General features: G+C 41.1%; 1 protein-coding gene across 6 annotated transcripts in view; it reads left to right on the top strand.

The window, feature by feature from the left end:
• Nucleotides 1-2,579: 2,579 nt before the first annotated feature.
• The window catches only part of ryr1b (ryanodine receptor 1b (skeletal)), a 64,967-nt gene continuing 52,177 nt past the window's right edge, over nucleotides 2,580-15,369 (top strand). For 3 of the 6 annotated variants that reach the window (XM_041045633.1, XM_041045637.1, XM_041045638.1), the window contains exon 1: nucleotides 2,580-2,896. In XM_041045633.1, the coding sequence (XP_040901567.1) occupies nucleotides 2,849-2,896 (48 nt within the window). In that variant the 5' untranslated portion in view covers nucleotides 2,580-2,848. The remainder of the gene's footprint in view (nucleotides 2,897-15,369) is intronic. The other 3 variants (XM_041045634.1, XM_041045635.1, XM_041045636.1) reach the window with 1 other exon arrangement.

Genomic DNA, 15,369 nt, shown 5'->3' on the forward strand with positions numbered 1-15,369 from the left:
TGGCCAACGGTAACGACAAGTAATGCAAACGCTTATGGGATTTTCTGTTAAATTAGTACATTATTGCAGGATGAGGTTTAAATAGCATATTTGCCTTATTTTATGTGATACGTTCGTTGCTTTTTGTCATTTGTCAACATTGCTATTTTTTTTATAAACAGTCTGTTATAAAATGAACTGGAGGTTATTGTACAGAGATTTGAGTCCAATTCTCGGTGTAATGTCGCCATCCTCAGGCACGGCACCACAACTGCACGAAAAAGGGGGCGGACTGTGAGTTGGCAGAAAAAAAAAAAAAAAAAACAGGCACCAGCAGGTGACTTCTGAATCAGGACTCTCACTCCCAGAATTCATGTTAGTTCTGCTTCAGTGGCGTGTCACCTCCTCCTCCGCCTCCTCCTGTTCCTGTCCGTTTTCCGTTCTGGACAGAGTAGTTGTATCCCGGCGAGCGGCTTCTCAAAACAGCGTAATCCGCGGCCAGCTGCTGTTGCAGTGGGAGATGGGCGAGAGGGAGAGCATGCTGAAGGATGCCAGATGGAGACTGTGGAGGTGAGCATGTGTGTGTGTGTGTGTGCACACTGTCTGAAGGCTGGTCGCGGTTTCTGTGTGAGTGTGTGATGCGCCTTTTTTTCCGCTCAGACTTCCAGCTTTTCAGTCTGGTGCATCCCCGCTGCCTGGTATGACCGGGAGGGGTGTGCCCCTGACACTCATGCAGATCCACAATTTTCCTTCACAAATGCATCAAGCTGTCCAGACATAGCTGCCGATACTGGCAGCAGATAATATTTTAGTTCCAGTGCCATTAGGCGCGTTAGAAGCCTGCAAAAATAATTTCCTGGCACATTGTTTAGTGATAATCAGCTGGTCATTTTATATTAAGGTGTAAAATATATTTTCAGAGCTACACTCTGACACAGAAGCTGGATGGACACCTTTTGATAGTCAAATTAAGTGAACGGCTGCAGAATTGTTATTCTTTTTATTGTTATTCAGTCAATAAAGATATTCATTTTGATATAAAACGGAGAAAATCAGCAAATCCTTACATTTGAGAAGCTTATGTTTTTTTCTTTTTTTTTGCATTTTTGCTGAGTGAATGATTTACAGAGAGAGAGAAAGTGAATTTTCTGTTGATTAGTCACTGTTCATACCCCCCACCACCTTCAAAAAATAAAGGAAGGAAGAAAGTTCTGACATACATCAAAATAAACAAATCACATAAAATAAAGATAAATAAAATTAATGAAATAGATCACCAGTCATTAGCAAACATCATCCCCTTTAAATCACTGCAGAGATTTTTCATGTGGACGATGATATTGCTACAGTTAAGTGTCTAGGTTATTAAAAAAATACTAGGGTTGTAATTAATTACTGTTCTTAGAGCAACTAAGACCCTTGCTAACACAGAAGCATAAAACCCGAAATTTTATGGGAACGTGTGAGAGCTAATTAAAAGCCTGACATAATGTCTGTGCGACGCTTCTCCCCCTGTTATTGATTAGACTCAAGGTTGTTGGAGTGTAAGAGAGCGTCAGTAGGATCCACTGCACCGAAAGTGCGAAGACGTAGATTGAACTTTGATCAAACGGATTTAAATTACTTCAAGATACAGACAACTTTAAAGTTAAGATTACCTGATCAATTAGGGGAGAACTTGAATTGTAACGTTTACAACTGCCTGTTTTAGGTGATTGTAAATTAAAACTTAGCTGAAATTATTATTATCTAATTTCTTCTTATCTAATTTCTCATAACCAACAGGAAATTAATTAACAGTCATAATATCATAAAAGTTTAACTTGTAAATCTTCCATCGAGCAAAATGCCAAATATTCACTGATTCCTGCTTCTAACACAAAGTTTTGCAGTTTTTCTCTGCAACATATCAAGTCTGAGGACATAAAGTAGGGCCCCGAAAACATGATATATTACGTATTTATCATATTTTCTTTTAATGTTTTGTCTCACTGGCTTAAAGTAAGTTTAAAGTGGGGCAGTGTTAGATAAAAGGTGATATCAGGTATTTCCAGTTTACTTCAAGTCAAGTTTATTTTAATCAATTGATTTATCAGTAATTAAACGATCTGACCTATTAACTTAGTACTCGTTGTTGTTACTCAGATGCTGTGTTACATCCTCATCCGTTGCCTCGCACACATCTCAATTTTCCAAATAGCTCCCTTTGAGCGCAGAGCAGCTAATACAGCATTAATATGCTCACACCCCAATTCTGAAGGTTTTAAGGTCCAGTGCAGCTGACTTATTCACTTTGAGGAGTTAGGGTGTGTATGAGTGTGTGTCTGCATCTGTTCTTACTGCACACTCCCCAAAGGCTAGTCTCACCCCCCTTTCCTTTTATAGCCTCAGAGATGTGGAAGGAGGGGAGGGAGGTGTGTGTGTGTGTGTTGGAGGGGGGCAGCCTGTGTGAAGGAGTGGCCCACTTCTACAAACATGGTGGCACGGTGGGATGGGAGCGGTGTAAATGTGTAACAAGGTGCCTGCCCCTCCCTCACCCACTCACCATCCCTCCCTCCCTCCCTCATCTGCGGTAGGGGGATGCAGGGCGAGGGGAGAGAGGAGCTTCACCTCCCGTCCGTCACTCTCTCTCACAACAGCGTGAGAGCCACAGGACTCATGCTGTCCTCCAGCACACCCACACACACTAACACTGAGAGCGAGAGACACTGAGAGAGGGTGAGAGAGAGAGAGGGGTACAGAAACAAGAGAGGACGGGGAGAGAGGGAGCGACGTAGCAAAGGAGATAAAAAAATCCAAATCCTGAAGAGAGAAAACAGAAGGATTTTCTCTTTTCTCCCGAGGAGCTGCGAATAACCCTCGGTGAAGGATGGCAGAAGGGGGAGAGGGAGAGGAGGAGATTCAGTTCCTGCGAACGGTGAGTACTGCTTACTTTCCTTTTCAGGAGGACGAATCTGCACCGGCTGCTGGAGAGGAGTTTGGGAGGTTTGGGGCTGTAGAGGGAGATGAGGAGTTGTTTTTAGAACACCGAGAAAGGAAATTAGAAGCAACTAATTAATACTCTGCATGATTCAATTCTTGACTTACAACTGACCCATGATCTTCCAGCTTCAACTTTATTGCTCCCTCAGTGTCCTCTGCTCTCCCAGTTTCTTCCCTTCTATCACTTTTGCTTTTCTGGCATTGGATATTTAAGTCAAATCTGAAGTTGCAGTTGTCAGAGCCAAGGCCCGCTTCTGTATATAGTTGACTATTTTTGCGGCGCCCTGAATGTGCCATGACCCGCTTATTAGTTGCTCTCTTTAAACTTGGTAATTGATTTTTTTTTTCGTCTCTTGTGAGCGCACAAATCTCGGGCTGTTAACCTACATTTCATGATCATATTTTGATCTTTTCACAATGCACTGCATTGTCTTGCCTAATCCCTTTAATATTACTTCCAGAATATTCTGTGCTTAAGAATAGGTGGGTAACAGTGTATGTGTGCAAGTGTGTGTGTGTGTGAGCATGCATAGATAGACAGGGGCTGGTGCATCTGTTAGCATCGTTATCTATTTATATCTGAGGAAAGTAGAGCCTATCAGTGTGGGGTGAGGAGGCAAAGCAACAAGCAGCCCAGAGCCTGCAGGGGACAGCTGGCCAAAGGCTGCGCGTCTTCCTTGGAGAAGCCAACACACAGTCACAGCATAGAGATATCCAACTTCAGAGTCTCAAGCTCGGAGGGAGAAGACCACGAAATTGACCTAAAACAGCTGAGTTCCTGAAATAGTTTCCAAAGCTGAGGAGAGAGAGCGGGAAGCATGCAGTATATGAGAAAAACACTAAATCAGACTGGTGTGAATACACTGTCTTTTTCACGTAATCCATGTCAACTATAAGGTAACCGGGAAAAAAAAAATATTCACCTGGAAGGTCATATATTTGGTTACTACAAAAGTCACCGTTTCCATCTAAAGCAACACAAAATGCTTCAATCAAAATCAAAGGAATATTTTTTAGATATTGATATGAATCAGTAAATTAATGGGATTTTTTTCCTGAATGGCAGATTCCACTGTTTCTCATTACATTAGGCAAAAATCTTCACAAACTTTAATAGCTAATTGTGTTGATTTTTAATAGCTGTTTGTGAAAGCTGTTGTTAAGCAATAACATGATAGAATTCCAGTGAAAGTCAATAAACAATAATACTGAAGCTTTGATAGGCAAATTATTTGATGTTGAGACATTCCCAAACAAGGGACTCATCCCTGCTCACTTTGTTTGCCCTTGAGTAGAGCATCAACCCAATGGCCCTCACAGAGGACAGTTAAATATATTTCTTTTAAAGTGGAGCTCTACTTTACCACCATGGTTTCTGCGGTGTTTACTTAACTAATAGTTAGAGGTGCAGAGGAGCCCGGACAGCAGCATACAGAAAGACCACAAGCACATTATACCGATGGACACTCCTGTCAGGCTTCTGGTGTCAAGACAACGTTACAGAGCAACACAGCTGTTGCTTCTATTACACAACTATAAACAGTGATTTATTTTTTCTTCTTTTCAGAAACTGGCAAATGATTTGTGAAACACAAAGGCTAAAGTCTTTGAATACCTTCGGTGGGTTTGTCCTTTGGTTCAAAAGGCTTGGCTAGGTGGAAACTACTAGACACCGACACTTCAAAAGGAAAAACAATGCGACTCTATGTGAATTATTAATGTCTTGTGTACTTCAATGGGTTTATCTTCAACACTAACACTGTCGGGGTCAGGGGTGCAATCCCCACTGGGCATACAGGGCTAAAAATGTAAGTGCTCATGGAACTGTAAGGCTCTTTGGATTAAAGCATCCGCCAAATGGTCTTTTCTCTTTTTAATTAGAGGCTAGTGATGGGAGGCATTGTGTGAGTCAGCTGTTTCTCTCAGCTGGGGTTTTTCCCTGGGTTCTATTGGCGGTGGTAGGTGTGATCCATGTGGCATTTACCTCACCTGGACCAGCTGGGGCAGCAAGCTGTAGTCATATATTTACCTGATGTAGTCTTTTTGCAGTTGCATAAGCTGACGTGCAGGTTCGCGGTCTGTGTGCCAAGGCCCACTTTTTAGCAGGACGTTTAGCTCAATCCTGGAAAAGCTTTCATCTGTAACCCATCACATTATCTTGCAACCAGTTATTGACATTTTTGGAATAAATGTGACCAGATTTTGCTTTTGAAGATAAAAGAAATGTCATTGTCATCACATCATGGTGTCACGTTTAGGATGACTAACATTTATGCTAGTTCTAACTTAATAAAATCTGCTAAGGGATTCTAGAGGATGTTGTTTAAGATTTGTTTGTACTTAAATTGTGTATGCCCAACATTGCATCCTTTTTTTGCCCAAAATGTAGCCTTTGTGAGCCTTAGCATGACGTAAGACCAAGAAGGTTGAAAGTGTTGGCCACAAAATAATACTAATATTGTGAATGTCACTGAAGTGTCCGACAGTTTTAAAAACGATCAAACCCCCTCGTTTCCATCACTAGGATCTTGAGCGTGATGATGGCCTACACTACAGTATGTTATTCAGGCTGCCCTCCTCCCTTGTGACAATAACTGTATGTAGCTGCTTCTGCAGACTGAGAAACCTATTGTTGTCTACTCTAGGAAAGGGCTGAAAAAGTGATAGTGGTGTAGCTGTATCAGTCCCTTCATTTTTTATCCTTTCTTTTGTTACTCGTTTTTCACCCCTGGAATCATCCAAATACGAAGCGTAGCTGTGGCTGTGTGAATATGGGAATAAGGCAGTGCAGTACTGCTGGTTTTTTTTCAGATGGAGGTTTTATCTAATAGTAAGAGAGGAAATGAAGAGGAAATTAGATCCTTTAAATACTGAATCATGTTTAGTGTGTCACATGGCAAACGCAGTAAAGTGTTATGCATTTTGGGCAACACATCTCCAGTGATTATCTTCACATCACAAAAGGCTACACACAGATTACTCAGTGGTGCTGCTCTATTCTATTCTGGGTTTTATTGTGTTATTCTAATATGGCCCAGGCCTGTGACTCATATAACGCTGAGTGATCGCAGTATAGTTGTACAGTCTATGTTCACTAGTGGGGCTTAGCTGTGCCACCTTCTCTACAGTAGCAGGTTACTTAAATTCTCTCTCCACTCAAACAAAGTGGATGCCCTCTGTTGAACTACAGGTGTCTAGTATTCAACCTCCTCCCTAAAAAAAAACACCCTGCTAGCACTTCAGCCCCCACATTTACTGTCAAGAGATCGGCTTAGCTTGCAATAGCCAGCAGTCTTTCCCTTTCTCTTTAGAAAAAAGCTCCTAACAGCCACAGCCTGCTGAAATGTCTCACTGCACTATAAACACTCGAATCCACATTAGGTAACAAAGGGTTCATGTAATGGTGCTGTTTCTCTGCCGGTGACGGTAAAAGCTGTGTCACTGTTTCACGATGCCACATTTGTGGTGTGAATCACACAGAGTTTGAAGGGGCATTTGAGATCCAGTCTATAACAGCAGTTTCTTTTTATAGTGTGCCACTATAAGTGCACACAATCTGGAGGGAGAAACCAGAGGAGTCAGTGTCCTACTTGCTGGCATCCTTTGGGAGACATGATGTGTGTATGTGAAAATGTGGACGTGTGCCTGTGTGTGTGTCAGGTGAACAGATCTTGTGTGTTCAATTGTGCCATTTGTGGCTTAGACTCTGTAGTAACTTCTGTTATGTAGGAAGCACTGATTTGGTGATTTATAGGTTAAGGGGTGACTTGATATCCTGGTTAAAACTCATCTAAATACAACTTTTAAACAACTATATTTCAGTGTCAAACATGTTCTGCCACACAATGAAATTAAATTTTTGAAATGCAGTGAAAATAATGTCTTTCTATTTTGTGTCAAAATGTCAATGTCAGTGAACAGTAGCCCGGTTTCCATGCAGACACCTTGACATCTTTTGATCTGAAAGTGAACAATTCATTGCTTGCTGGGTGGAGGTTTTAGGGGGTTTACGTGGTGTCTGCGTTTACATTTGATGTCACTGGTGTGTTTTTTTTATTTTTATTTTTTTGGCCATTTTTCCTTTATTTGATAGATGTAGAGTTAAGGACAAAAAATGCACACAGGGTGAGAGGAGTATGACCCGTAACAAAGGTACCTGGCTGGATGCGGATGTTGTGATTATTTGGTATGCGTCTCAACCACTCAGCAACTAGACACCCCACCAGTGACTTTTTTAGCAGTGCTTTCAAGGTTTGGGCTGCGATATCGAAGCTTGTTTTGGATTCAGTTCCAAATCTTTATCTTGTGTCCCCTCATTTAACTAACAAAGATCATTATTTATTTATCGGTTTCAATGCTCAAATTTGGTTAAAGTTCCATAGATTTAATAAGGTATTTGATTCAAAAAGCAAATTTTGCATGGGATTTAGATGAAGTGAAATGCTATCCAACCCTGACCTGCCTTCATCAAAAGGCAACTAAATGAAAAAGAGGACCGACACCATCAAAATGCAGGCTGTACAAACGTTGCCCTCTGTGTTACTGGCCCTGCATGGTATCCTAACTAAATTCTGCAAAAGCATTAACCTAATTTTTCCTCGTTGCCTCGCTCTTTACTGTTCACTCTTTCTTTATTTTATTTTCTTTGTTCCTTAACCTGTCATCACTGTTTCCCCATGACTGTCCTGGGATTGCCTCTTGTTTTTTTTTTGTGAGGTCAGGCATTGCTGCTGATTTCCTTTTCAGCAGTTGAGATGACAGCGACCGCGGAAACCCCAAACTATGATCCATATTTTATGTGGTTACGCTGCTGTTTATTTGTACAGAGACACAGAGTCTCTCCCCATTTTCCATCCCAGTTGTCTTTGTCCCCCCCTCCCCTTGCCGCGGCCTTTTACAGACACACACACACACACACACATAAATAGACTGTGTACATCAGTGAGCTACAGTAGCAGCAGATTTTGGGACGGCAGCAGATGATGGACTGGGGTGAGGGAGGTAGGGAGGGTGCGAGCGAAGCTGGGCTTTAGAAGTGCTGAGCCCAGGAGATGAACACATCCACAGCAGGACAACAAGACAAGCACAGTTGCACAGACACACACACACACACACACACACATATACAGCACCTGTTAGTCTGTCTGCTTCAGTCACAGCAGTTTACACAATGAACAGGTGGTCTGGTCTACTCTGTCAGGCACGAGACAGAAGCACAGGGAGAGAGAGGGATCCTGCAGAAGTGCTGCAAAGTGACACAGCTCTTATTCATTGTTGTGTGTGTGTGTATGTACATGCAGAGGCTCACTGATTAGCTCTGTCACCTTACAACTAGAAGGATCCAAGGATCTTTTGTGCATGTAGGTTTCCTGTGGTCCTGTCCATGTTGCCACTCATAGTCCAAAGATGTCTGAGTCAGGTGGTTTGTAGACATTAAAGGAATAGTTTAAAACAAGTCAAATTTTCATTAAAGTTGGTGTTAGGACCAAAGTCATTAAATGAGTCTTTCCACCAACTCACTAATTACCAGGCTGTATTAGTTAGTGAAGCATAAAGTGTTTTCCAGCTAAACAAGTCCTGATGCCTGATGTTTACTTCATCATTTCCCACAATGCTTTGTTTCAAGTTGCCAAAGTCTTTCAGATTGTGTGCAGTCTGTTTTGTGAGAGAGGGTGTTTGAGTTTGGACCCACAGTGCAGTCATTTGACTTGAGGCACTTTGAGGATTATGCTGCAAAAGATGTCTAGAGAAATCTGACAATATCTTTTTTGTAGCTCTAGCAATATTAACTAAATAAGTTTGAGGGACAGCAAAGATGAAACTATGAAGAATGACTTCATGTGCTTTGTTAACATCAAGGGAGGCTCAAAGATATTTGCAGTTTAATGTTTAACTATCTCTTTGAACTGTCAACAGTTGTTGGATTGTTTCTTGGATAGACCTGAGGTTTTCCTTGTATTCGGCCCAATGCAGGCTGGGATATTTCATATTTCAGGTTTTTCAATTCTGTTTTCTCAGGCTATTTGGCTATATATTCATTTGGACTATGGTATGATGCTTGTCTTGCACAATAAATCTGTCTGTGCCTTAACTCACTCCTATATTTGAATTACACGTCGTTTTATGCAGGCCTGCTGCGCAGGAAAGTACTTTGCTTACTCTTAAGGCAAATAGCCTTTTTTAGTGGCAAGGGTTTTGGATTCAGGCCAGCTGAAATAATTTATTTATAACAGTGTTTTCCTTTAAATTGCTGCTGTCTGCCAGACTTATCGTCTTTCAAAGGGCAGAGGCTGTTTAATGTTTGATGTCCGGTAGTTTGTAGCAGTTTAATTGAGCTGGAATGGAATGAAGCCAGTGTGTGCAGGATGTCAAAACACCACGTGTCAATGAAATTCAACTGTAGTGTTTCTTAGAATCTGACTTGTGAATTTTCAGTGCTTAAATCTAGAGGACACGGAAACTTAGTTGTGAGTGAAAATCAGAAAATATGGAAACATATTCATGTTATTTAGTTGATTTTTTTCCTCATCAGACTACATTTTAGCAACTTCATCTTTTCCACATTGTCAAAAGAGTTTATGGATTTATTTACAACTGCAATCAGTGTTAATGACTTTAACCCTAACTGTGTAATCAGTGTTGCTTTATAACCCACTTAGCTTTAAGAGACTTTTGAATGGTTAAGCGTAATACCTGTTCTTTAATTTGCCTACTTTAGTATCTCAAATCAAATGTAATCTGCTTAGCAGGGTAGTGATTGGTTGATTTTACTTTATTTTGATTTTCCTTACTGAGCTCTTTGCTTGTCAGAAGTTTAAGTGCCTTCCCTGTGAGCGAGAGTCTCCGTTGGCTCATTCTCCAAGTGAGACCTCCAAGTATCTGCTGGTCAGCAGAAGGAGGGAATGTGATAGTGACAGGTGCAGCCACCCAAAATAGGAGAGGAGTGGAGGGGGAAGGCCCAGAGCAGAGTGGTAGAGGTAATGGAAAACGGGAGAGAAAAGAGGACGGCAATTAAACAATAAGAGTAGAGCAAAGGAAACAGAGTGAAATGAGAGTGAGCTTGGTAAAGAGACAGAGAGGAATAAAAGCAGAATGTGAAAAAGACAAAGCTCGAAATGTTCTCGACATTTTCCTCTTCTATGTGCAGTTGAAGGATTCAAATTGAAGGAATCAGCAATGATTCAATGCAGCACAATAACTTTTTTGTCTCAAGCTACCTATAACTTTTATACATCATAACTTACCAACAAAACACAGTCATCCATCCCATATAAGACATATAACTCAGAGCAGAGGCACACATGCACAGCTACTCTCTTAGGACTGTGGTGACTCCTGCATTGCTGCAGCGTATGAAACAGATTTTTTTCTCAAGTGTGTAGCCTATTTTGTTTAATAAATTTATTTATAAATGAAATAATTGCAGCTCTGTTGTTTGTGATCCTACCGTCAGACAGTCTACAGGGGCTTTTTCTTTAATGTTGCAGATACTTTTACCAGTAAGATGGAAACTTAAGTTTGGGATTTATACCATAATTAATAATGTTGTATTGTGGTGCCAAAGCAGACAGGCACACACAGCATGTTGCCCATGTTAGTTTAAAACTATCACTGTCTCAGATATTTTTTTTTTTTATGTAATATTAGTATGGTTTTTAATGTGTCATGGTAAAGGTTTGAGTGGATTTAATGGACTGTAGGGTTAACAAGAACTAGGGAATTTACGAGTTGCTTGGTTTTGGAATGGTACCACCATAATGTTATAAGACTCACTGAAATAAGTTTGGAAATTTACATGTTGTTAGACATAAGCTGTGGGAAAAAGCAAGATAAAAGAGTTTTAAAGACTTTGATTGTGTTGTTTCTCTACAGATTGTGATGCTGTAACTTTTTTTTTGTTTTTAAATGTACTTTATATTCACCTCATATAACATGAAGCTCTATAACAAGGGTTTTTTGTAGATTGTGGAATGTTAAATAGAAAAGAAAACAAAGTAGTTGTCCCTCTTAATCATCCAGCCATGTTTTCTCAGTCTCCTGGCAGCAGCAGTTACCTGCAAGAAAACTTGTGACTTGTCCGGTGCTAAATCTGTATCTGTTGACACTGTGGTGAGTTAAGGAGATGGTTTGGCTATTTTAGAGCTGATATGTAAGAGATGGGCTGTAGGCCTGGGGTGTACTGTATGTAACCTAAACTTTCAGCCAGACCTTTATATTCGCACTTGGTGACTCTTTTCATATCCTCAGGTGGCACAGACCCATAATCCCTCAGTCTACAGTCTCAGGTGAAGGGGTGGATGTTTTATCAACACAGTGAAAAGGGTCTAATCTTAAAATGCTTTAGGGGAATTAAACAAAAACAACATTTAGTAAAATAACCCTTTTACAATCTTGAAGAGAATGATGATACAAGACATGCAAAAAAGGTTCAGGGAGGAAAGAGGAAAGTTGTTTCACAGATTTTATTCTTTGAGATGTTTTAGTAGTCAGAAGAGAAAACATGAGGGAGAGCATGTGATATAGGAGAGAGAGGGTGCCACAGGGCCCCCCCCAGACTGCAGTCTGTGATGGAGGATGCTGATCGTGCACCTGTATGGTCTTTTCTGTTTTTTTAAAGGGAAACTCCATCAAAACTCTCCCCCTCTACCTTATTGAGCTGTTCCTCTCCTCCACCCACAGACTGTGCAATGTGCTGTCCCTCACTCTTTTTATGTCTGCAGAAATATAATCAATGTCCTGGGGTGGCCTGCATCAGCACGCTTTGATCAGAGAATCGGGCAGAAATCTGGAACTGTAAAGAAAAAATTGATGTTTTATTCATTTGATGACAATGAATTGATTACTGAACAAGTTTTCAGAATTTGAGAGTGTGGCATGAAAAGCTGAAATGGTAAACCAATACTGGGATGAAAATGTTCAAAAATCATGAACTGAAGTAAAGATTTAAATGAATCAGAGAGAAAAAGTTCAAACTGCCTACAAAGTCAATAAGAAACAAGATATTAATGGTGATTTGAGTCAGTGGGAAACATGTAAGTTTACCATGTAATTCAGAGTACTGACATCATTGAGATGCGTCTATAAATACTGTAATGTGTATGTTGTCCACATCAAACATGAAAACTAAAACCAAAAGATTACATGTCTTTCCATGTTTGTGTCGGCCGGTCACAGGTCATGTGCCATTTTTGTTTGTTTCTTATGGTGATGAAGAGAAAGGCTTAACACTGTTGATATGTTCCAAAGATTTCAAGTTTGTTTATTGTATCAACATGCAGTTGAAGGTCAAGTCAGGAAATGAACATTTTGGACACTGCAGCAGTGACTAATGCATTATAAAGCCACCAGGCCAGTTCACAGTTTTCACGTCATGCTTAATTTTTCAACAGACAACAAGCTGATTACCTGCTAGTGGAGAGGAAAAACCTCACAACTACATTTAAAAATGTATCAGAAGTTAAATGGATTCTGGAGTTGACTCCCGTTATAGCATCGGTTGAGTCATTGTGCAGGAGGGAGCCAGTTTTAGAAAACCACATTCATTTTTCAGCACAGTCATGTCCTGCATTCACACACTTCATCCAGCAGTTGTGGAGTATACAGAACCCGTCTTTGTAGAAACTGACATCTTGGACCTCCACAGGAGCGATGATGTGATCATCTCTGTCAAAATGACGACCGCTGAGCTCGGGGAAGATTCAGAAGGTGATTGTCTGAGGGTGCAAACTCAGGTCAAGGATCTCCTTGGGTGATAATAAGCCCTTGAGACCAAAGGAGTGGATGAGTGCAGACAGTCATCTCTCAGACAGTTCTGACTCTAAAATTTCAATTACCCAAAACAGAAATACCATGTTAACTTCAAATGAACTGTATTATCAGCTGTGTTTATAGTTTGTAGAATCACACTTTGGTGCCCATCCTGTCCTGCCCTTTAGGAGAGCATGGGAGGAATCGGAGGGGACACATATCTCTCACCATTTTCTCATTTGCTTCCTGTGTCAGACGGGCACTGTGCCTGCTTGTCTGGGGAACCCTGGCTACCCTCTGTCTGCAAGTGCACTGTGAGACGGCCCTAGAGAATATACAAAGGTGTCGCCTTTCAGGCGCTATCTGTGCCTCTGGCTGTAAATCTGTGATGCATTACACACCTCTGTTTGTGCACACTAGTGTGTTTGTTTGTGTTACTGTCTGTCAGTTTACATCCAATTGTCTCTACCTCTTCCTCTGACCCCAAGCATTCGCATAGCCCAGATGCTTGAGCCACCAAGTCAAAACATGGTTTGGCTGTAATTCTACACCCACCATGTTGATGGGGCATCAAATGAGTTTCATCTACATATCTCTGCCCACAGCCCAGGTATAAGTTCAGTAGGTCAGGTGGGTGATAACCAGCACGTCCCGGATTTCACTCAATGTTGCCTACCTGTCTTGGCTCCATCGAATATGGTCATGTGAGATTAACAAATAATCAGGTGTTGTGGTTGGCTTACAGTAAAGCGTCAGTTGCACATCCTTCAAATCCTGAAGGCTGCCTCTATTAATAAAAGGGTGAGTTAAGCCCAAGGGTTTGTGCGGTGTCAAAGTCAGCTTTTCACATGTTCAGATTGGAATTGATTCACACAGTGTGACTTTTGGAAGGACACAGCAGTTGCTAATGCACTTGACATAGAACTTATTATAAATCTGAGTGCCCTAACATTCAGGGTGGAATAACAGGTCCAACCATGTATTGGCAGAGTACTGGCAAATACTGGCTGAGGTTTATGTGTTTGTCTGCTTCACCAGCCAGTTTGGCAGGTAACCAGCCATTTTCTCAAGGTGCTTTCTTGTGCTTCGTATCATACTTGCTGACTTAAAACTGCACAGACTCAGGGCCACGCCCTCACAGCCCTTTGGCCTGTGTGCTGTTTTTTCAATTTTTTTTTCCTTTAAAAAAAAACAGTTACATGAACAATACAATAAACTCTCATTGATGTACTGTTGGAAGTAGTCAGAGGGCTTCCAATTCTGATGAATTCTGAAATCCTCTCTGCCTCACTTAGCCCTCTGCTCCCTAATGTATTAAAAATTGGGGTTAGTAAGTCCTGATGTCCACTACAAAGGACATTGAATCAAAAATGTGTTTTGAACAGGTTAAAATTATTTTGCTGTTAAAAAATCTTACTAAATTGAAGTCAAGACTTCAAAAACATGATATCTGCAAAAAATCCGCCACTTTGCAAAGACAGTGCATTTGCTGTGTTGGCCACTACCCCACAACTGAGGCATCACAAGAAAGCCCAGGATGTCCACTTAAAAGGACAGTACGATTGAGATAGATTCTATAAATGATATTTTGACATAGGGGTCTCAGACTCGTGTCCCCCACAGAGGATTTGAGATTTGTTGTGCAGTTTATAAAAATCTGGATTACAAAATAGGTGTTTCTATAATAATGATAATAATGATAATAATTAAATAAGTTGTGTCTGCGTCCTGTGGGTCCTCTGCCTTTTTGATCTTGCCACAGAGGCAGAGTGATGAAGCAGAGTAAGTCTGCACTGTAAGACTGTGGTTGTAGAAATGAATGGAAGCCACTGGGTAGGACTGCTGTATAACTCTGGGGCATATATCGTCTATGGTTGTCATCTGATCGCACATCTTGTCTCAGAGCAATGAGTCACTCACTTACTTCAGTCTGCATTTAGACACCCACTAGCTCAGCCCTTTTTACTTAATGGGGACTGCAGTCTGAGTCTGTATGCACTGTCCTCAAAACATGGCCAATTTAACCCATTTTACCCTTGCTCAGCCCATTTCAGCGTGCCTTTTTTTCTGTGACCTTACAACTTCTCTGTAGTGATGCTCGGATTCAGAACAGTAATCTATTGTCTTCCTTGATAAACTAAGTTCCATGTCATAGTACTGCATATAGCTATTATAGTCTGAAGCTTAGCTTTGAAGTGGTGTGAGTTGAAGGTATTGTTTTTGTACAGGACATTTCAGCATTTTGTTCTAACATGATTGAGAACTTGATTTCTATTTTGTGATACCTGAGATTCACTTACTTTGCTAAAAAGTCACGTTTTCATTGTCTGTATATAGTTTTAGTAACACTTGAGTTGCAAATTGAGTGGTGTTGCTCCTGTCTGCAGTGAAGGAGAAAGGGCACATTGCTCCACTTTCTGGAGTGCAAAGCAGGGAACGCGAGGACAGGACAGAGGAGACATTTCTAGGCTGAGGCGAGATAGATGATAGCCCAGCCAAAGGAAGAGGGGACACTCTTCAGCCAAAGAAACACTAGGGGCCTCTGGATATGAGAGAGGAGTAGATGTTATGAGGTCACTGATCTGCATCACTTTCCACTTTTCTGCTATGTGCCATAAACACAGACATGCAAACTCCTGTGCTGCCCTCAGACTCACTTTA

The sequence above is a fragment of the Toxotes jaculatrix genome, chromosome 9, assembly GCF_017976425.1.
Source record: "Toxotes jaculatrix isolate fToxJac2 chromosome 9, fToxJac2.pri, whole genome shotgun sequence".
Taxonomy (NCBI): domain Eukaryota; kingdom Metazoa; phylum Chordata; class Actinopteri; family Toxotidae; genus Toxotes; species Toxotes jaculatrix.